Source organism: Mustela nivalis (assembly GCF_964662115.1).
Source record: "Mustela nivalis genome assembly, chromosome: 4".
NCBI classification, from domain to species: Eukaryota; Metazoa; Chordata; class Mammalia; order Carnivora; family Mustelidae; genus Mustela; species Mustela nivalis.
In genome coordinates this window covers 10,272,290-10,294,811 of record NC_139023.1, presented here as the reverse complement: position 1 = coordinate 10,294,811, position 22,522 = coordinate 10,272,290, and the positions used below count along the sequence as shown (strand labels likewise).

Genomic DNA, 22,522 nt, shown 5'->3' with positions numbered 1-22,522 from the left:
CTTTCTACTTGAGGTTAATTTCCCATTCTGGAATCTTTGTGGGATGTAAGACTGACCCCTTCTACAGAAGCTGCAAGGAGACAGGCATTTTATTTTCCAGTTACTGGCCACTAAAGTCTTGAGGATTTGACCTTGGCTTAGTTAATGATATATTCTTCCTGGTGAGAAGACTTAGAATCTTGAGGCATGACCAAGGATGATTTTGGTTAATGTAACTCCGCTTATATTTGCTACAAAATCTGCTTCATCTCTGCCATATAACTCTACATCCACTATGAGATAAATGTAAATCCCTTCAGGCAATTACTTATGAATATAGAAGCTTTCCTTGGCTTGTATTGATTTCAGCGAGGTGCTTATTCTAAAGGTATGACTGTTTTTTCAAAACAAAACCTGTCCACTTAGAACATTCATTTTTCCCTGAGCAAAGGAAGCACACGGAAATAATATCTTCTGCGGTGTACATGTGGTAAGTTGAATTAAGCTGAAATCAGGTTTTTAGAATTTTGACCCAGTAAATTGCTCTGAGGGCTCATCTTTAGCAAAGATAAAAATGTTCAGACCACAGAGATTTTTATGCAAGGCAGATGTTACCTACTTAATGCCACACAACCTGTAGCTGGGAGCACAAAGGTGTTCTCAGTAAGGCAGTAGTGGTTCTTTAAGAAGTGAGCAATCCCAGGCTATTTATGATAGAAGTCTGGCTAACTTTCCCTTAATGGTTCCTATTAAACCTGAGAAGCAATCAAGAAAGGGAGCTTAGTGTGCTGGGAATTTGAAATTGGATACTTAATGTTGTGGATCTTCTAGAAAGACAGCAGAGAACTAGAAGAAAGCAGGTGCTCATGAGGTTGGGGCTGCCTAAAACAGCATCTTTGTGAAAATCACAGGGAAAGAGCTGAAGATCAACATTGTAATATTATCCTCAGTAACATTTGTGGTCTGCATTATATTTATTTTCATAGCAAATTATCAAACTTATCATTGTATAAAGATATTGTAGCTGATAAAAAGCAGGGAGTATCCTACTGGTCTCCCCAGGAGCTCTGGTTTTGCTTAGGTTAGGCCATCAGATGTTCCCAGGTGGTTTCAAAACCAGATCTATAAGAATAATGAAAATAAATGTTAGAAAAACAGCTAATGGGCAAGAGTCATAATATCGCTTAGCAGATGTTTATAAGGTCTGGTTATTTTTATGTTTAAAGAGAAACCTGTCTAGCATGACGCATATATCCAGCATGGCCCAATTCATGGGTCCAGACCAAAAATGTAAGAAATTCCCAAGACCTGTCTAAAAGGCCATCACTGTTGTTATGTCAAGGTACATCGTAGCTTTTCTTTTTTTCTTTGAATTAATGTTGTGTGTAACTTTGCACTCAGAGAATGAATGGTTACAGCCAAAACAAAAAATGCAGCAACCAATAGCACATGAGCCTTCCTCGTCATGGGATTGAGAGAGTAGTTTTTTTTTTTTATAAAACACTTAGTGTAAGTTTTTATCAAATCCCCTCTACTTTGTAATGAGGCAAATATGTCAACTCTACCCCTTGGTTACCAAACCCACTGAGATGCGGCAGCAGAGTTATACCATAGTTCAATTTGTACAGTTCGAGGGATTCCATCTTTCATTGCCTTTGAGGAAGAGACAGGAGAGACAGGAGACTCGTGCTTTCTTCATGGGTTTCTCTCAAGGTGCCAGCACCTGGCTGTAGTGAGTGCGATTCTGGTGGTGTTTTCTGTCCAGCTTGAATCTGTGATGGGAGCCTGACGCCCTTATCTGTCGGTAACCCAGGGAACACTATTTCTAAAGCTGAAAAACAGCTACCTGGCCTCATGGGATTTCACAGGAACCTGTAATTCTCTCTCTAGTGAGGTATGCCACGATGAATTTTGGGGCTTGAAGAAAGAAAGTGATCGAGGGGACCAATATCGGTCAAGAGGACAACTCCGGTTTATAATATGATATTAGTTAAGAATGAAGTTGTGTCTCACTGTTGGCTGGAAGACTGGGATCATAGGTGTACTTAAGGATGAGAACCCCTGAGGTCAAAGCTTCAGCTCTACATCTGATGAAATACAGATGATCTGATACAGATTGACGCACTACAGAGAACTCAACATCTCTCACGGAGGTAGAATGCATAGCCAGCTGCAGTTGGTTTAACGGTGTTAGGAGCTACTTCAGACTGAATAGTACGTGTCCCTTCTGCCATGGGAGAGTTGACATATTCTTGTAAGAGAAAACTCCGAAGAATATGAATCTATACTAGAATCTATTCTGTTCTAGAGCAATTTAGAATACGAGAAGACTGATCTATCTGGGGGAAACCCATTTGAGTTTAGGTTCATGTTATCTGTAGTTGAAGCTGCAGCAGCAACTTTGTGGGTAGGACTGCCATTTCCTAGGTGTTTTCCATCCATTCCTTCCCCTTCATCATTATAACAGTGCTGAGAGCTAGACACTGGAATGCTTTTTTCACACACACACACAAAGACACTGAGCTTTAGGGAGTATAATAACTTGCTAACAAAGATAGATAGTTGAAAGGGACATTTTAATGTAGAGTGGGTAATTGCAAGAGTTTCTGTGACCACCCCCATTATCCTGCCTCTCAGGATGTTGATTTTCTTTTTTACTGTTTGATGTTCAAAGAGTTTATATTGGATGTGATGGAATGATTTGATTTCCTTAGTCAATGGTCTTTGCTTCCATATCATTTTGAGGAATGTTGTCAATAAATCAGCAAAATAACAATCTTATAACATTAAAAAGCCTCTGTTCAATGAAGGTCTGAAATAAACTGAAATGATTTTCATCATTTTTAATCTCAAAAGTAATATCTTTAAAATGAGTGCAATTAAATCTGGAGAGAATAATCTTGTAGCATGCAGAGTTGAGGTCAACTTCAGTTTACGGTGTGAGGTTCTATTTTATGCTCTTAACATCATCATGTATTTTTTTTATGGGTGAAAGTGTAATATCTAAAATAAGCAAGTGATAATACTTTAAACATGTTGATTTAATTTGAAAAATGCCTCTTTCCTTCTAAGAACCCTGTTCTCTTTAAGACTTGATGGATTCTGACTTTAAACTGAGTCTTTAAACTTTGAATGCATCAAAGTTGCTGAAATGATCTCCATGTAGTCATTATCTTAAATGCGATGTTGTAATGGGTATAGTACCAAGCTGGGGACCTGGATTCTAGGCCTAAATGGGTCAGAAGTTGGTTGTGTATGTGTGTATAAGCTCCTTAACTTTTCCATATGCTTAATGTTTTCACTGTAAAATGAATTTGAATAGATGATAGTTAGCAAGGAGACTATTCAAATTGTTCTTGGATTTTTTAAAGTACATATCTGGGACTTTAAAAACTATACTTAACTGCCTTTAAAAACTATACTTACCCAAGACCACACACATGCATCAGGACTATAGGATGTTTTTCATTTCAACATCAATCTGAAATGAAAAAGCATTATCTAAGTCATAAAGTATCTCATAATCTGTTGCAGAAGGTATACACAAATTTGAACCTTGCTTGGGGGAAAAGATTCTTGTCAAACGTAGCTTTATATTAAATTTTTTATTAGTCATCATTCACATTTATTTAGTTTTATACTGACCCTGCCCTTAGAATTTACTGTGTCGCAGGAAAAACAGACAAGAAAGAAAAGACCGTAGTTACCAAGTGCCAGTTCCTGGATGTGCATGGAATGGTAGGGGCTAGTGGAAGAGTGTGAGTGCCAGGGAAGGATTCCTCAAGGAGGTAAGGTGAGGTCCAAATTGAATCCTGAGACTTGATGCAAGAGTTAGCCAGGTTGGAGTGAGCATCAGTCTGTGGTGAGTTATTATGTGCAAAATCCTTGAGGTAAGAGCAAGCTGAATGTACCTGAAAGAATGCAAGTAGTTCAGGAGGACCAAAAAAAAAGGGGGGGGGGCAGGAGGAACGAGAAGTAATGGTGGGTCCGACTGGAAAAGAAGTAAGGGGTCCAAACTCTCTATTACAAAAACAAAACTTTAGATGCAATGCAGATAGAGGAATGTGCAAGCTATTTTGTATTCTACAAAGGTTATTTTGACCTCTCTATAGAGATGAGATTCAGGGTGAGGCATGGAAGGTGGTGGGACTGGAAAAAGGAGACCAACTGGGACATTGTAATTCAGGCAAAAGTCTACTTTTGCCTGCACTTAAGTCCCAATAATGTAGAAGTGGGGAGGTAGAGATAACTGATGTGTAAGAATTGATGGGATTTGGTATTTGGACAAACATTTTAAAAAAAGACAATATCAAGGTCACTTGTTAACTTAGACAATGAATAAATGGTGGTGATTCTCATAACCTTAGGAAACACAAAAGGAGGTTTTTAAGGGGAAGATTTTGGACATGTTGAAATTAATGAAACAATTTTTTAGGCTGGTTCAGAAGTGCCTTTTGTCATTCTTCCAGTGGCTGTGCCGAGTATATTTAGAAAGGTAGATAGAGGTGGGTCCCTGGGTATAAATGACTTGGAGTCAATGTAGTAGATAGGCAATATTTTTAAGGAAAAATCTGTTAAGCAAATGTAGGGCAAGGAGATTTAATAAACTATATCCCAAATATTATAGGAAGACAGGACAAATATTGACACCAAGCACTGAGAATCAAAACAAACGCTGTTCTAACATGAAGTCCTGGAGGCCAGCTCATCAACCTAGCTGCGAGATTAGTGTAGAAAACCATCTAAAGGGCTAAGACAGGGGTGCCTGGGTGGCTCAGTGGGTTGGAGCCTCTGCCTTTGGCTCAGGTCATGGTCCCAGGGTCCTGGGATCGAGCCCTGCATCGGGCTCTCTGCTCTGTGGGGAGCCTCCTTCACCTCTCTCTCTGCCTGCCTTTCTGCCTCCTTGTGATCTCTGTCCGTCAAATAAATAAATAAAATCTTTAAAAAACACATAAAGGTTTACACACTTCACAGCACTTTTGTAGCAACATGGACGGGACTGGAAGAGATTATTATGCTGAGTGAAATAAGTCAAGCAGAGAGAGTCAATTATCATATGGTTTCACTTATTTGTGGAGCATAACAAATAGCATAGAGGACATGGGGAGTTAGAGAGGAGAAGGGAGTTGGGGGAAATTGGAAGGGGAGGTGAACCATGAGAGACTATGGACTCTGAAAAACAATCTGAGGGTTTTGAAGGGGTGGGGGGTGGGAGGTTGGGGTACTAGGTGGTGGGTATTATAAAGGGCACGAATTGCATGGAGCACTGGGTGTGGTGAAAAATAATGAATACTGTTATGCTGAAAATAAAAAATAAATTAAAAAAAAAAAAAAAAAATAAAAAACACATAAAGGGCTAAGACAAACAGCAGAGGGTCTCTTCTCCCAGAAATCCGGACAACCACATGTGTGCGAGAGCCTCCGTTCCATTCGTCTCCCTCTTCTCTAGCAATTACTGAAAGATTGGCTCTTCGGCAGCAGCACTGCTCTACATTTGCTGGATATGAAGTAAGAAAATCATTGTAAGCCTGCCTTTTCATCATCGTAATTGAAAATACAACATTTCTAAATGGCAATGTGTTATAATAAAAAATCTGAATGCAACTCAAAAATAGAAAAGCAACAGACTTGAAGGAAGCATGCGTTGTGTGCCGTTGTTCAGTTTGTCTTATATGATGTCAAAAAGGAAAGTGTGTCTATGGATAAACTGATAACAAAAATTGCTTTTTGACAAAATGTAAAAATATAAATACTTAGTCCTTTTAATAATTGGGACTCTCAGCAAAATATGCTGGTAACAAATTCTAGGTGAAGTAATTTTATTTTTCTGGGATAAGGAAACCTAATTCAGCTGCTGTAGGTTGGTAGTAAAGGAAAGGACTGCTCAGCCATTTTATGCTAAGTGTTTTAATGCTGAAAATGACCAAAATATTCTAGCAATCCAACTCCTCCAATTTTTGTTTAGAATTTCACTTGGCTTGCATTTTCATGAAAGAAGAACATAATCTATTTCCCAGCAGAATTTAAAGACTAGACTTTTATTCTTCATCTGGAGTTCTAACTTTATAAATGGCTACAAACAAGATTGACTAATATGTTTGGTTCTAGGGTGTGAATGTACAAATTAGAAGAGAAATCAGGATCTCCTAGGATATTAAGCAGAAAAACAAGGTGATGTAGCTCAGTTTGGCAAACTAATTAGGACTTTGTTAGGTGCTATACAGCCAGAAACAAATAAAACGTCACTAAATTGTTAGTATTCAGAGCACAAACTTGCCTAAAATTTAAGTTTTAAATTCCAGCAGAGTGATTAGTTTCAGATATATGACATAGTGATTCAGCATTCCCTATATCACCCAGTTCTCAGATAGTGCTCCTTAATCCCCACTGCCTGTTCAACCCATGCCCCTACCCCTCTCCCTTCTCCTGATCATCAGTTTTTTCTCTAGAGCTCAGGGTTTGTTTCTTGATTTTTTTTCCCCCTTTGCTCATATGTTTTATTTCTTCAAATTCAACATAGGAGGGAAATCATATGGTACTTGTCTTTCTCTGATTGGCTTATTTCACTTAGAATAATACTCTGCAGCTCCAACATGTTGTTGAAAAGGGCAATATTTCATTTTTTATGGCTCAGTAATATTCCATTGTGTGTGTATATATACCACCTCTTCTTCATCTGTTCATCAATAGGTGGATACTTGGGCTATGCCCCTTCAAATCAGTATTTTTTGTATCCTTTGAGTATTTTTTGTATCCTTAGGAGTGTAATTACTGGGTTATAGACCAGTTCTATTTTTAACCTTTTTAGAAAACTCCATATTGTTTTCCAGAGTGGATGTACCAGTTTGCATTTCCACCAACAGTGTAAGAAGGTTCCCCTTTCTTAGCATCCTTGCCAACTCATGTTGTTTCTTGTGTTGTTAATTTTAACCATTTTGACAGGTGTGAGGTGGTATCTTCTTGGAATTTTGATTTGTATTTCCCTGATATCTGGTGATGTTGAGCATCTTTTCATATGTCTGTTGATCATCCATATGGCTTCTTGGGTAGAAGACATGCATAGACATTTATTCAATTTTTGAAAATTGGATTATTCAGTTTTTGGGTGGTATCTTGTAAGTTATTTATATATTTTGGGAGGCCAATGCCTTATCCATCAGGCCACTGAGACTTCTAGTTATTTATATATTTTGGATACCACCCTTTATCAAACATATCATTTAAGACTTGACTAACTTTTAAAAAGACATTTTAAGTATAAAAAAGTACTTATATACATATAAGTATTCTCAATGTGCTCTAATAGAATATTAGAAATAGAAAATGGTAGAATAATAAGATGAAACCAAGCTTTTGTAATTTTCATGATTTAAATGAAGATCTTCAAGAATTTACACAAATTTATCCAACTTATAGAAGAGCACTTCTGACATTAAATTATTAGCCTAAATATTGACTTACATAATAGTTAAATTCTTTTCAACACAACAATGTTGGGTCAATAATGGATCATAAAGGATGTTTCCCCAACACATGACAAAATAAACAATAGTAAAATCAGTCCAATCTCAACAGCTATGGCCAGAGTAAGAAAAGGATATAATTTAATATCATAAGCAGAAAGAGGGGAGCAAAGGAAGAAAATATTTTGGCACAGAGTTGTTCTTTTTTAAAAATACTTTTTAATTAATTTATTTGACAGAGCCAGAGATCACAAGTAGGCAGAGAGGCAGGCAGAGAGAGACAGGGAAGCAGGCTCCCCACTGAGCAGAGAGCCTGATGTGGGGCTCGATCCCAGGGCCCTGAGAACCTGACACTAGTTGAAGGCAGAAGCTTGACCCACTGAGCCACCCAGGTGCCCTGGCATAGAGTTGTTCTTAACCCAGCCTCTCTATTCCAGAAGTGGAATTGGTGAGACAACACAGTTCTTGGAATTATTACTAATACCTCCAAATTCACAGTAAAGTGAATGTAATGTTATCTTTTTGACTCTTCTAAGTAATTAATGACTGCTGGGGAGTAACAGGTCAAATGGAAGATGCAAATGAGCTTCCTGTATCTAAAAAAGGCCAACAGAAACTCTCTTCATGGAATGGGATAGATACAAGTTGACTTGGTAGAAGACATCCTAGTTTAAAACATTTAACAAAATCTCAGAGAATGACCAGACCTACAGGCAGGGAACCCATATGGCTTACATTGGGCTCTCCTCCCCTCCTTTGTAGGTTCAGTCTGCATAAAGGTAGAACACTAAGTACTTGCCTCACACTGGGTTATAGGAGAAAACCGGGGGTCTCAGATGTAGTAGAAAGGGTACACAAACAGACTACAGAAGAAAGGGCTTGCTGGAAATGTCTGTTATGCACAAGGTAAAAAAATAAATGACCTGGCATCTATGCAAATTTCATTTAAGGGACAGAAGGAGAGTTAGGGGGGAATAGGGGAAAGGGAATGGAGGAAGAGGGGGATTAACATGTACATTGAAAGGAAAGTGAACTCAAGAGCTAGTGGGAGTGGGAAGGGTAATTGGAAGACGTGTGACTTTTGATATCTTTAGCTTTTAAAGTTTGGAAGCAAATCAATAGTGTCTAAATTTTTTTTTTTTTTTTTGGTAATTGAAAATGACTCCTTTTTAACTTTTAGAACCTCTTACTCTAAAGAGACATTAGTGACCATTAATTTTCAGTTGCACTTTTTTCTTAAAATTAAATTTTTTTGATTAAGAGAGAAGGTTTGTGATCCAGGTTTCTAAAAGTATTTCTATGTACTGATACGGATATGCATGTACATATATGAAGTAAAATTCACAAATATTTACACTCATTGTGTGAGATGGACTCTTTCTACCACATTTTTTTTTTTTTGTCTTAAAAAGCTGTTAATATGTTATAACCTTCAGTTTGAAAAACACTGCAGTATACTTTGTTAACATAGGGTTTATGAATATGGTAACAAAGTTTCCAACTGCCTCAATTTGCTTTCAAATTAGCATAACAAGGAAACAGTAATTGTTTTGTCTTTCCCATGAAAGTGTCAGGAAGAGTCTGACACATAATGGCATCTCAGTAATAGAGGAGCTGGTAAATCTGAGTATAGAAGTTCTTAAAATACTGTGCAGTGCTAAGTAGAGGGTTAAGTTTTCTTACCTCTGAATCACAGTAGAGTGGAGGTGAGTTTATGGAACAGCACTTGGAGGCAAAGTCTGAACGCTTGTCAATCAGCCCTTGCAGTTCCATGGCGCTGGCATCAGGCAGTTGTGCTTTTAATTGCTCTGCTAGTCTGAAAGACCATGTGTATGTAAAGTTTTATTAGATGTATTTTATAAACCTTTCTGATGCAAGATGATTACTCCAGGTCTCTCACAATAAAAAAAAAAAAAGTGGAAATAGTTCTTAAATTTCAGATCTGTGGAGTGATTTTTGGCAACTCAATTCGAGGTTAGAAAGTGAATCTCCATCTCTTTTAAGATCCTAAAAGTAAACTTACAATTCACATTGCTGGATTGAATTCCTGTCTTTCCCCCTTTCACTTGCTCAAGGATATTAACATGGCTCCTTCCTCTCCTATTCTTCCTGACTTTTCATCTTCTCTCCAGGGCTAATTTTCAAGCTCCTTAAAGAGTATTTTCATCATGGGACTTTATGCCACCTTAATACTTTTTCTATTCTCTATTTTATACAATTTCCCCTTCAGTGTGCCTCCTTCTCAACTGGCTGTGTTGGAGAAACACAAAGAAGGTCAGAAACTTTGACTCTTGTTAGCTCTACTATCAGTTAACTTTCCGTCTAGTTTCCAAGATGGTGCTAGGACTTAAGTTCTCAGGATTGTCTGTAATAATCTTGGTATCTCTTGACTCTTCTAATGGGTAACTCAGCCTGGTTTTATGACCTTCTCCGGGAACTACTTGCCAGCCTAGTTGTGGGCAATGGGAGGTGGTAGAAACCCAAAATTGTCTAGTTGAGGCAAGGTGGGTGCTGGGAAAGGACAAAAGGGTGAGGGGCTAGTTGACTCATAAAAGCATTCCTGAAAGTAGTAAGTCCCAAGTTGGAAGAGGAGGCAAGTCAGACCAGAAGGAACTCAGAGAATGGAGAAAGAAAAAGTGTGGATGTGTGTGTGTGTGTACTGTTGTGCAGGATTTCAAATACCTGGATGCAGTTGTCTAGCCTTTGATTTCATAACCCCAAATGTCAGTTCTATTCCATTGTTATTTTTAATATATTGTGATTATGTAAATTGTTAGTTGCCCAGTGTAACCTTGGAGTACAAAACTTGTATTAACTATTTAATGTTATTCTATACTATTTTTCTGACAATTGAGAAATAAGCATTTTTAACTTAAGGTTTTCACAATTTTTTTTAAAATTTTTCATTTTCTTTTAGAGTTCTGCTAAAGCAGGCTTCATGGGGGTCATTGAAGGAAGTGACCTACTTTTGGGATTCTTATGTCTTTTTGTGGAGCTCTATTTGTGCTCTCTTTAGGTCTGTGTTGATCAAGATGATTTGAAATGGATCTAAGAAATCTATTTAATGAAGTTGGGAATGCCATGGATCTTTAGGAACCCAGTAAAATTCCTTTCACTACAGTGGTCTTTCTTCTCTTACTTGAGAGAGAAGACTGTTGACTCACATACAACATGACTGATGATTAGTTATTTTCAATTTGTAAAGAACACATGTTGGTCATGGGTGATACTACACCTGATGTAAAGTTTGTGTTGTCTTGTCAGACCCAATATGCCGTAAAGTTAGGTAACTTTTTTTTAGCAGTTTTCTAGTTCCTCAGTTATGTATGGGGACATCTACCTAAGCTTTAGGGCAAGAATGTTGATGAACTTTGGGCTAATTTGTTGTTTTTTGAATCAAGTTCCTGCGGGTCTTACTTCTGTGGCTATGTTTCTAATTCACCTCTCACCTGAAGCACATGACTTCTTTTCTCCCTCTGAAAAGGACTTCCTTTCTTCCTACATAGATACTAGATTCTACTTTTAAAACTCTTGATAGTATCTCTTCTTTATCTTAATCTTCAACTCTACTTTCAAATCACAGTACCAAACTATTATTGACAAATGTGGAGAAAACCGCCAAAAAAGTCCCTTACTTTTTCTTATACTCAGTAAAAGTGTTTTCTGAATAATCTGCACATAGTTTTTGTCCCTTCTCAATGAAAGATGATAACTCCTTTTTCAGTTGAGGGCCCTGTAAGAAAACAATTACATACAAAATTACTTGTCTTGAAGCATTGTTCTAGAAGATGTTAAATCAGAATTTTGTTTAATGTATTAGGATATGTGTTCATTATCTACATCAGACATTGGCAGACATTTTCTGCATAAGGCCCGATAGTTAATATTTTTGGTTTTGTAAGCTATATATAGTTTCTTCTGTAATTATTCACTCTGCCAATATGGCACAAAAGTAGCTATAAACTATGTGTAAACAAGGAGTAAGGCTGTGTTGTAATGAAACTTTATGAACACTGAATTTTGAGTTTTACGTTTTTGTCATAAAGTTAAAAGCAAACCATTTTAAAATAGAAGACCATGCTTTGCTCACAGGCTGTGCAAACATGGGCACTGGGTCAGATTTAGCCCATGAGCTACAATTTTCCAACCCTTGCCTTCTACCAAGGTTGCTAAAGAAAATGGTAGGGAGTGGTACCTGAGCATTCATACAGCCGGTAGCATCTCCAGAGTCACAGCATTCGGCAAGGCTTTTCAAGGTTGGCTCAAGTATTTTACTGAGGAATACTTCTGGAAGATGGGTCCTCCTGCTTAGTTCAAATGTATACCTGGCATGAGAGGAGATGGAGAGAATATGCTTTAACATGAGTAGATTGGTGTATGTGTGTCATGTTTGAAATTGGACCTCTATTATGAAGGCTGATCACCTGGCTTGTGCATCTTAATTAAAAATAAAAGATTTAGGTACAACCGACTCCAAATCAACAGGTGTGGGATTAAGAGTCTCATCAAAATGCAAATTATTAATAATTGCTTTGGAGCTATTCAGATTAATTAATACTGAATTAAAGCTTTATGTGTGCTACACACACACACACACACACACAGGCATAAACACACACACACACACATTCTATATAAACCTATCTATTTCAAATGCATATGGAACTAGCCTTTGTGTAAATATAATACGATGAACACTACATAAAGCATTAAGTAGGTACCTTGAATGGCTTTTCTGTGAAAGTAGATTTGCGTAAATCCTTCCATTGTCTTATTCCATTGCTCTCTTTGCATTTGTGAAAATATTTAGACAAATATAAATTAGTCTAAAGTTAGTCTGAATTCCACTCTCTAATACTGGCAATTTTCTGACCCATTAATCCATCCTACTTGTGAACTATTTCTATGCCATGAATGTGCACATACTCGTAGTTTATGCAGTTCATGGTCTGTGCAACATACGGCATATTTTAGTTCCTTGTTGGATGAAAAGAGACGAATGGGAAGAAATGGTAAACCTTTAATTTCTTTGTCATTTAATGCTAGTGAATATCAGTACTGTCAGGAAAAATATTACTCTGATCAACTGTACTTACTGATCTATGGCTTTGGTGTTCCCTTTATCACATACGTCTGAATTTGTGGGCAACTCAATGGATGGAAGCTCTGGTGTTGGAGCGGCGGGCATGAAGTAAATGCACACAAACACGTCCATGGGCGTTTTTTCTAGACAGCAGTCCTTAAACTTAGAATCCTTTGTGGATAAGTTGTCACAGATTTTTACTGTGTATTCAGGCAGCTATAAAAGCAATTGTGAGTTTGTGCACTATTAGTTTCCTGGTTGGCCTCATTAAAAATAAGGAAGGGTTAGGGAGACTTACAAACCCCGGCATGGTATATAGGAAAGGTTCTAAGCCAGGTTATAGAAAAACACCTGTTAACCCAGACCTGTTTTCTTAGTGGAAAAAGACCAGATAATACTATGTACCTATTTCTAAAGAGGTCCACAGACTTAGAGTAACCTTTATATAAAGCAACTCTTCAAATTCATATCCACTTGAAAGGATTATATAAATGAGAAATGGTGGGAAAAGAAAGCTGACACAGTTTATAACAGGTATAAACATGAGCAGTTTCCGATAATCTAAAGTTTGCAATATTATTCAGTAGAACTTAATGATGAAGTGATCTGAGTCTATATTGTCCAATACTATTGAGCATTTGAAATACAGCTACTGGGGCACCTGGCTGGCTCAGTTGGTAGGGCATGCGGCTATTGAACTCAGGGTGGAGGGTTCCAGCCTCATGCTGGGTGTAGAGATTACCTAAATTTTAAAAAGAATTTTTATTTTTATTTATTTATTTTTAAAATATTGAATTTACTTATTTGACAGAGAGTGACACAGCAAGAGAAGGAACCCAAGCAGGGGGAGTGGGAGAGGGGGAAGCAGTCCTCCTGCCGAGCAGGGAACCTGATCCCTGGGATCATGACCTGAGCTGAAGGCAGATGCCCAAAGACTGAGCCACCCAGGCTCCCCTAAAAAGAAATTTTAAACTATATGGCTAGTGTTACCTAGGGACTGAAGTTTAAATACTAAGTTTTAGAAATCATAATTAAGTTAAATAACTTGTTAATTATAATTAAACTGAATTGGGCTGTGTGGGTAGAGTAAGATCTCAGGAGTTAGATGATCTTGTCCTTGTGTATGGACTTTGCTTCTTACTAGTTGTAAAGCTTCAAATTATTCATCCTGGTTAACCTTGTTTCCTTATCTATAAAATGGAGTTAACAATACACTTAAAATCCATAAGGATTCATTGAGTGAGAAGCAACCTTGAGTGCCTACCACTCAGTACATGGCCCATGATGAGGATTCTCTTACCTCCTTGGCCATGCAGTCCTCCGAGGTGGACTCACAGCACTTGGAGAGGACTGTGTTGATCTCTTCAGCGAGTGGCAAGACATCTTCCAGTTCAGCGGTTGGCACTTTCTGGGCTAATTTTATGAGATGGCTAAACAGTTAAAAATGAATTGTTAGCTTACCCACATTCTGTTTTCTTGGTTTCATTATGAACCTACACTCTGGAGAAATAATGTTTCAAATCTTTGCCCTCAATAGCTGCATGGAACCCATCTGTGACGTGTGTGATGGATCCCATAGGCTAGAGCCACTATTCAAAATTCAGTCATCCCTAAGGCATCCTATTTTAAGCCCGATATGCAGCTTTTATTCTTGCCAGATTTACCTCCTGAAAGCATGACTTTAAAATGTTAGATCTAAAAAAGCAATAAAGTACTAATGTCCCTGTTCATAAAGCCAATGTCCTATTTTGTGGCCCCTCCTTATACTTCTAAAAATAGCTTATAAATGCATTTAGAAACCACAGATTAAAAAAAAAAAAAGACCTATAGCCCTAAGCCACAGAATTAATAAATGTGATATTTTGGTATATAACCCTGGAGCATTTTACAACATCTATCAAGTATTAAGTATTTCATAAGGGATTACACCTGCCAAACTATTGATATATTTGCATTTTTCACTTAATATACCAGAAATATTTTCTGTATTAAGTATTCTTTTTAAATTGTGGTAAAACACAAAACCTTGTTTGCCATCCTAACTATTAGTGTATATATAGTTCAGTAGTGTTAAAATTATTTACTGTAAGTAAATAGCTGTAAATATAACAGATCCCTAGAGTCTTTTCATCTTGCTAAACTGAAACTGCATACCCATTAAATCCTGATAGACTCTACTCCAGTCTTTTGGGAGCTACCTTCTTTCTTCGTTTCTATGATTTTTCACTACTTTAGATACTACACGGAAGTGGAGTCTTACAGTATTTGTCCTCCTGTGGCTGCTTATTTTACTTAGCATAATGTCACTTAGCATTCATCCCTGTCGTAGCATGTGACAGAATTCTTTTCAAGGCTGCAAAATATTCCATTCTATGTATATTCTGTATTTGCTTTATTCAACTATCAATAGATATTTGGATTTCTTCTACCTCTTGGCTATTGTGAATAATGCTGCAATGAACATGGGTATGAAAATATCTCTTGGAGATACCCCTTTGAATAAAAAGTGAGATTGCTGAATCATAGGGTTCTATTTTTAAATTTTTGAGCAAACTCCATACGGTTTTTTTATAATTGCTAAACCATTTTCCATTTCTATTAATAGTGCACAAAAATTTCAATTTCTCCATATTCGTGTCAACAGTCATTTTCTGTTTTGGTAGTGGCCATCTTGATGGGTGTGAAGTGACCTCTCTTTGTGGTTTGGTTTGCATTTCTCTTATGATTAGTGATGCTGAGCATCTTTTCATATGCTTGTTTGCCTTTTATATACCTCTTGGATAATTGTTTAAACAACATGATGAAACAGAATTGAATACTTTCTTTTTTTTTTTCCTTTTACTTTTTTATTTTTTATTGAATACTTTCTTATTGAGTTATGGCAGCCCCTTACATTCTGGATATTAAACTCTTGTTAGGTATACTTGCAAATATTTTCTCATTCTGTAGATGGTCTTTTTATACACAGAAGTTTAAGTTTGAAGTAGTCCTATTTATCTATTTTTTATTTTGTTGTCTGTCCTTGGTCATTTGTAAGAAATCGTTGTCAAATATAGTGTTCTGAAACTTACCCTTTTGTTCTCTTATTCTAAGAGTTTTCTAGTCTTAGACCTCATGTTTAGATTTAATCATGTTTTGAATTTTATTATGTGTATATAATTTTATTATGTGTATAAGGGTTCAATTTCATTCTTCAGCATGTTGATATCCAATTTTCCCAGCCATTTGTTGAAGAGATTGTCCCTTCTGCATGGTATAGTCCCAGCACCTTTGTTGAAATTCATTTGGCCAAATATTTAAGAGTGTATTTCTGAGCTCTCTGTTCCATTAGTTCATATGTATTTTTTTAATGACAGTCCCATAACATCTTGATTATTATTGCTGTATAGTGTGTTTTGAAATCCTAAAGTCTGAAGCCTCCAACTTTGTTTTTCTTTTTTTGAGATTGTTAGGACTATATAGAGTCCCTTGACATTGCATCTGAATTTTAGAATTTTTTTTCTATTGCTGTAAAAATGCTATTGGTTATCCCTAGTGATTGCACTAGATCTGTACCTTGCTTTGAATATTATGAGCATTTTAACAGTATTCTTCCATTCAATGAGCATGGAATCTCTTTCCATTTATCTGTATCTTCTTCAGCTTCTTTTGTCAGTACTTAATAGCTTTCATTAAATGTCTTTTTACAATAGCATTATAGCAAGCCATATAGCATTCTCATGTGGATACACTATAACTAAGAGAGTTTTCCTAATTTCCCTACAATGGAGAATCTTCTAATTTTTTTGTATTTAAAAAGAAATGCTACAGCAATATATCAGCTAAGTCTTTGTTCACATTCAATACTATTTCCCTGGGATAAATTCCCAGACACTAATGCAAGTTAATAAGTTAATGATTAAGACAGATATACATTTTATGAGAGGTTTTGTATTATAAACCTTTATGTTCTATTTGCCAAATACACCATTGTAATTCAAAAGGAAAACTAGAGGGAAAATGCCATTTAATATCTGCATGTTTCTATTGAAAGATTATTTTTAAAGAACTTAAGAAAGCAGTTTCTATTACCACTAGAGAACCTTGGGATCTGATGCCAGCACAAAATAGTTTTTTTTTTTTTTTCTCATTACCATGAGAGGAAAAAAAGCTTGTTGATCAGAGTAAAAAGAATTAGAGACTGTAAATACTGGAGAGATAAATCTGTGAAGTCTAGAAGTCTGAACTGTGTTAACATAGAAACTGTCAAAGTTAAAATATACTGTTAACAGTAGCCACACAATCAAAGTGAAGGTTACAAATAAAGTAATTAGAATATATTCACAAAGCTTAAGAGATATACATTATATATACCACAAAACTTCATAGAACAAATAAGAATTTAGGAAGTCTCATGTAAGAGAAAAAAATAGGCAAAGGAAGTAACAAGTGATGAACAAACGAGTTTGTTTTTGTTTTTGTTTTTGTGATATGTACTAACATGAATACTGAAGAAACAGTTTCTAGTGGTCTACCAGTTTTCCCATCTGTATGTGGAAAGGTTAATTAAAAGCAAATCTCATGTTTTACCAACATAGCCTTATTTATTCATATTTTATGTAGAGGAAAAGAACTAGACTGTATTTTTGTGAGTGATCGGAACGTAAGACTAAGGTGTATATATTTCATTACAAATATTTTCTCAGAGCATCCAAATATTACAGATACTGTAGAAAAAAAATGGCTAAACATACTGGTGATGCTTAATCTTTACCTGAGCCTTGATTTCTCCTTCCCATAAGCAGCATATTGTGAGCAGACTCTATTTGACATGGTGGTGAGAAGTGATAAATGCTTCATCTGGAGTCTCTAGAAAAGAAGGTTTAGATCCACTGAATACAGTGTGCAGGAAATTCTGAATTCTGATCAAAGAAACTTACTGATATTCCTTTCTAGAGGTAGTTATGTTTGTTTTGCTAGTGAACAACATGTAAAAGAGGCATTTTAGAAAGCTCTACTGATTCTAGAATCTGAACTTTCATTATTTAAGATGAATGGCATTAACAGAAGAAAAAAATAGAACATAACTACATAATCAAATGATACTTACCTCTTTCAAAAAGCATACTGTTGGGTGTGGTGAGGTACAGCAGGACCCTACCATGGAGAGGTAGCTCTTGGTGTAACCAACTAAGAGCGATAGAGGGGCTTGTCCATAATTAATGGAATATTCATACATAAATCTGTGGAGAAGGAAGTAAGATTGGTTAAAACATTTTGTGGGAAGCAGAATCTACATTTTCATAAGGCTTTTAATGGAGAAAAGGATTCATTACATTAGTTTAGTTTTATTATATAAAAAGCACCAAGGATTTAAAGAACGGGTTTTAATACTAGTCACATTTAATCAGTATTTTCATTAATTTCTCAAATTTCCATGTGAATTACTTAAGAGGAAAGGTTATTTGTCTCTTTATGGTTAGTGTTTACCAGCTGCATGGCCCATGGTAATTGCTTATTAATGTTGATTGAACAAATTAAAATGAGATACATTTACCTTTCATGATCTATCCCAGTTTACTATTCTTGATAATTATGTGTAGGCTCGCTTATTTGCTGAAATCTAATTTTTAGGAACATAAGCCCTTAAGGGTCTATAGGATACTCTGAAATCTTAGGCAAAATCCTCTCTGAAATTTTCAGGGATGAGAAAGCCAATGGATTTTTTTTTTTTTTTAAATAAAATCATGACCTTAATTTCAAACTTCTAAAACCAATTTGAAGGACATTGCATTTGGCTTTCGTATATGTATTTTGTCATTATCATAAACAGAAGTGTATTGCTGTACACAGTTGAAATGTTTAATGTTCAGAAAAGCTTTTTTTTTTTTTTATTCTTACATCTCTAGAAACAGTTGTGAACGTGACCTGCTATATCACGTAAGTGAACATGTAACTTTGACCATCTCATTGTTTAATATTCATGAGTAGCCAGGTTGTATATTCTTATGTTAGCCTTGGAAGATTGCAAAAACTAACAAAAATAGGGGAAGCACCTATCTGACGGAGAATGTAAGGATTCTTCACATAAGGAGAATCCCAATAGCTGTCAAATATTTGAAAACATCACATAGAGAGGGAATCCAACTGATTCTGCTTCAGACAACAGAATCAAGTTTTGGAGTTTTAGAGAGTTGACTTCATCTATGTCTGAGAAAGACATTTATAATAATTAGCACTGATGGAGATGAGAAGTCTTGGGTAGGAGTCAAGTTCTTACTGGAAATTATCCAGGTTGCTATAGAAGAGGTGTTTGTGTAGAAAGGGTTAGATTCGACACACTTCTGATATTTTATGCCCTGAGAACTTTCACTTAAGATAAAAGCAGCTTACTGCTCAGCAAAGTCTTTGGGATCTTTCCTGAATGCCTCACAGATTTCATCATTTGTTGGCTCTACGTAGGTAGGAAATTCTTGTGGCTGGTGCCTCAGGGTAGCCATGCAGAGTTTCCGTTCAAGGCCCTCTCTGGTACAGCACTCAGCAGTTCCTGGGTGTACTGGGAATGGAGAGTCCTTTTCACAGGACCTGGCAGACAATGCTGAAGTCTAGAATGAGAGGAGGGAAACAAGTCAACTCCTGTATGGAAGATTCCAGGCTCTTAGTTCTCCATTCAATATGTCATCTTAGTTTTAAGTTTAAAAATTCTCATTAGTAATAAACCTTCCATGCCAAAAGCTTCATTGGATGTCTTGTCAACATGACAGTTTGCAGAGTTATAGGCAAATACAGGGTCTTGGGGGTGATAAAGGGCTCACTGGGATAAAAACTGAACCTTCACTAACAAGTGGACCGTGTTTGTAGCCATTAGAGGTTGTATCCTTTAGCTCCATGTTGCGCTAGGGGGATATTAAGGGAGGTCATTTGAAAAAGCTCCACTGGTGATTCTGCTGCAAATACCCCAATGAGAAGGAGCACCTCCTTTTACTAAATGAACAGTCTCTTAATTCTGGACTGTGTTAGTCTTCATTCTCTTGCTCAGTGGTTCCTGAGCCTGTTTTTGCATCAGGATCATTATGTATAAAATTAGGTGTCTGGGGTGTACGATGTAGAAATTCTGATTCATTAAGTCAAAGAGGAGGCCTAAGGAGCTGTTTCCCAAAGCCTCAAAGTTTATGCTGACATGCACAGCTTAAAAACCACCAGGGCAATTAATAATTTACTGCCTCCTCACTGGTGCACTGCCAGCCCATGGGCAGGTGAAACCCATGGTAAGGGCACTGCCAAAGCAACTGGAGTAGCAAAATGTTCTTCTTGGAAAGAATTTGATAATTGGAATAAATGTAGAATGGAAATTGTCCCCATATAAAAATTATCTGGGGATTTCCTTGGGGAAAAGTGCCTTGACATCCTTATATTTATTCTAGAAGTTAGTCATTTTTTTAAAAAACAAAACTTCTAAGGTTCTTTCCTATAAATGAAGGAAAGCAACATGATGAATTAGTTATTTAAACCAAACCTAAGCCTTTCCTCCTCTCCCACACCAACTTTCCATCAGACTCTCAGAACTTCGGTATTCCTAGGAACTCTTTTCTTTAATCCTTATCTCTTTTTTCAGTGAATTTCTTTTCCATTTCTTTCCCTAGAAAATCTTTTTTTTTTTTTTTAAATTACCTCCTTGCAAAAAAAAAAAAAAAAGTTCGAAAAGAGTCAACATGTTTTTAAAAATGCTTTGAACAAATAGAAGGTGTTTAAAAAAAAAGGCAGTACCATCTCTGTTTCATTATGATCTGTCTCTATAAACCTGGAGATTTTCTGTGGTCAGGGGATCAGAGAGGAAAGAACAGGAAATAGGAAAGTGTAATTGTCTTTCTCTGATTGACTTATTTTTCTTAGCATAATATAGCCTCTAGTTCCATCCACATCATGGCAAATGGCAAGATTTTGGTTTTTTTGATGGTTGCATAGTATTGAACCGTGTCACTTCAGCACTTTAACTTTTGCATATGCACTTCAAGGGAGAGTCTGGTACATGATTATAGGGCAAATTTTGAACCCCCAAATAATTTGAGGTGAACCCAAATTATTCTGGGGGCATTTGGTACCAGTCTTAACATGACAGATGGATGCATAGGAGTAGGCTTTTAAGAGAAACAATATATTATTACAGGAGGTTCATGAATTAATATATTTCTCAGTTTTCCTATTTGAACCTTGTAGGACTGATGGCCAAACTGATTCATTACATTAGAATAAGTCTGGGCTCTGAGGGAAATGGGCTTTATAAGTATCTCAAACTTGGAGTAGGTGGAGTTGCTAAGATTTCTCGAAGATATGGAAGAAAAGCCTATCCTGGCTTCTTTCTCTGGGCCACCGTGGACATGGCCAGCCATGTGAACCTACCCTGCGGTCATAGCAGTCGGGGTCAGCCCCTTCGGCGCAGCAGGTTTCTGTCAAGGAGACAACTTCTTTCACAAGCTGACTGATCTGTTCAAATGTGCCACTGGGAAACTTTCTGCTATATAAGACCATTGATCTGAGGGAAAAAAAGCCAATATATATAGAATTTTTAAAAATTTCAAATTTGCACAAATTAAAACATGAAATTTGTTCAGTCTTTAACAAGAATATTGCACACCTTGATTAGTGAAAAGAAAAGGAGGTTGGCTTTTGAAACTTAGTTTTTGTTCTAGGCAAACTTCTCTTGTAAAATGGAAGTTGGATTTGGGGTTTTATCTGAGCAGCCTCCTGTTCTTTCCTCTCTCAAGCCTCCCTAGTAGGACCCATTCTGTATCTTGTCTCTGTTCGCCACGGTCCTTCTATATACTCTTTGCATTCTCATTTACCTGAGAAAACTGTGCTTGTTCTCTTAACTCTTAATAAACTTACTGCAAACAAATTCTTAGACACTAGTAACAATAATTCAATTAGAAACTTTGAATGTCCCCTACTGGCCTGATGTCCATGCCCACACTGAGTTTGGGTTCTATCCTTTTAAAATGAGCAGAGAACAGTTCAGCATGCTGAGTTGAAGTTTCCTTAGACGTGGTTTCATTCAAGGTCAAGTAGATCAAGGTCCAGTATCCAAAAGCATGAGCAAACGCCTCATACTTACAAGGATGCGAAATCATCTTTTCCCAGGTTGGCAAGTTCTTTACAAACTTTATCCTTTTCATAATCTCGGCCTAGGAATAAGAAATAGAAAAATCTATATCTTTTCCTTCTTGATGAATGCTCCATTGTATGTATAAGTCTTCTACAGGATTCATCAAAGGTGAAAGTAGCATTTTTCTCTCTATATATTTTCATTTTTGCTTGCCTTTTTAACTATTTTCTTACAGATGAATTTTATGGCCTACTATAAACTGTGACAGACAGCAGAACAAAAGCACTAATACTGAAAGTAGAAAAGTCAAATGAAGTCAGAACCCTTGACATGGCAATCTTTCTCATAGGCCCCTTCTTTACAATAATGCTAAGATGGAAATGTTTTATCCTTCCCTTCTTTGTCTCCATGTCACCCAAGTGTTAAATAATAAAAAGAAAAAATGAAGAGTATGTCTACACACATACTTAGTGGAGAGCTAGCCCCACCTGATGCAGAACTTTAAAGGATGTATGTGAGCTCGTGTTGCCACAGTAACTCCATTATCCACCTCTGATTTCTATCCAGGAGTGGTAAGCATTCAGCTGAGGGGGAAAAATGGAAATTTGACCTCTTTCTCCAAAAAATAATTTGCCTGTGTTGTGGGTTTGGAGGAATGGGTGGAGAGAGCTTCCCCTCACTTTAAGCACAGCAAAAGACTTAAAGGAAAACACGCAGACCCTGGTAGGTGACTTCTGGAGTCTGGGAATGATGACAGGTGTCTGGTTCAGACTAGAGAATGCTAGAGGAAGGGGTTGGTGACGTGGCCTGGGATAGCAAAGGAGAAAGCTTTGTTTGGGCAGCTTTATTGTGACCTGTGGGCCTAATGTAGATCAAGCAGGAGAGTAAGCTGGCCTGGAGTGGTCTTAATTTTGG

General features: G+C 36.8%; 1 protein-coding gene across 1 annotated transcript in view; it reads right to left on the bottom strand.

The window, feature by feature from the left end:
- Positions 1-934: 934 nt before the first annotated feature.
- GC (GC vitamin D binding protein) overlaps positions 935-22,522 on the bottom strand; it is a 31,805-nt gene continuing 10,217 nt past the window's right edge. The window contains exons 2-13 of the mRNA XM_082727445.1: positions 21,617-21,686; positions 20,905-21,037; positions 18,898-19,109; positions 17,615-17,747; positions 17,279-17,373; positions 13,826-13,955; positions 12,539-12,741; positions 11,638-11,767; positions 11,078-11,175; positions 9,126-9,258; positions 3,406-3,460; positions 935-1,101 (exon numbers count right to left, since the gene is read on the bottom strand). Coding sequence (XP_082583571.1) covers positions 3,431-3,460; positions 9,126-9,258; positions 11,078-11,175; positions 11,638-11,767; positions 12,539-12,741; positions 13,826-13,955; positions 17,279-17,373; positions 17,615-17,747; positions 18,898-19,109; positions 20,905-21,037; positions 21,617-21,686 — 1,367 coding nt within the window. The 3' untranslated portion in view covers positions 935-1,101; positions 3,406-3,430. The remainder of the gene's footprint in view (positions 1,102-3,405; positions 3,461-9,125; positions 9,259-11,077; positions 11,176-11,637; positions 11,768-12,538; positions 12,742-13,825; positions 13,956-17,278; positions 17,374-17,614; positions 17,748-18,897; positions 19,110-20,904; positions 21,038-21,616; positions 21,687-22,522) is intronic.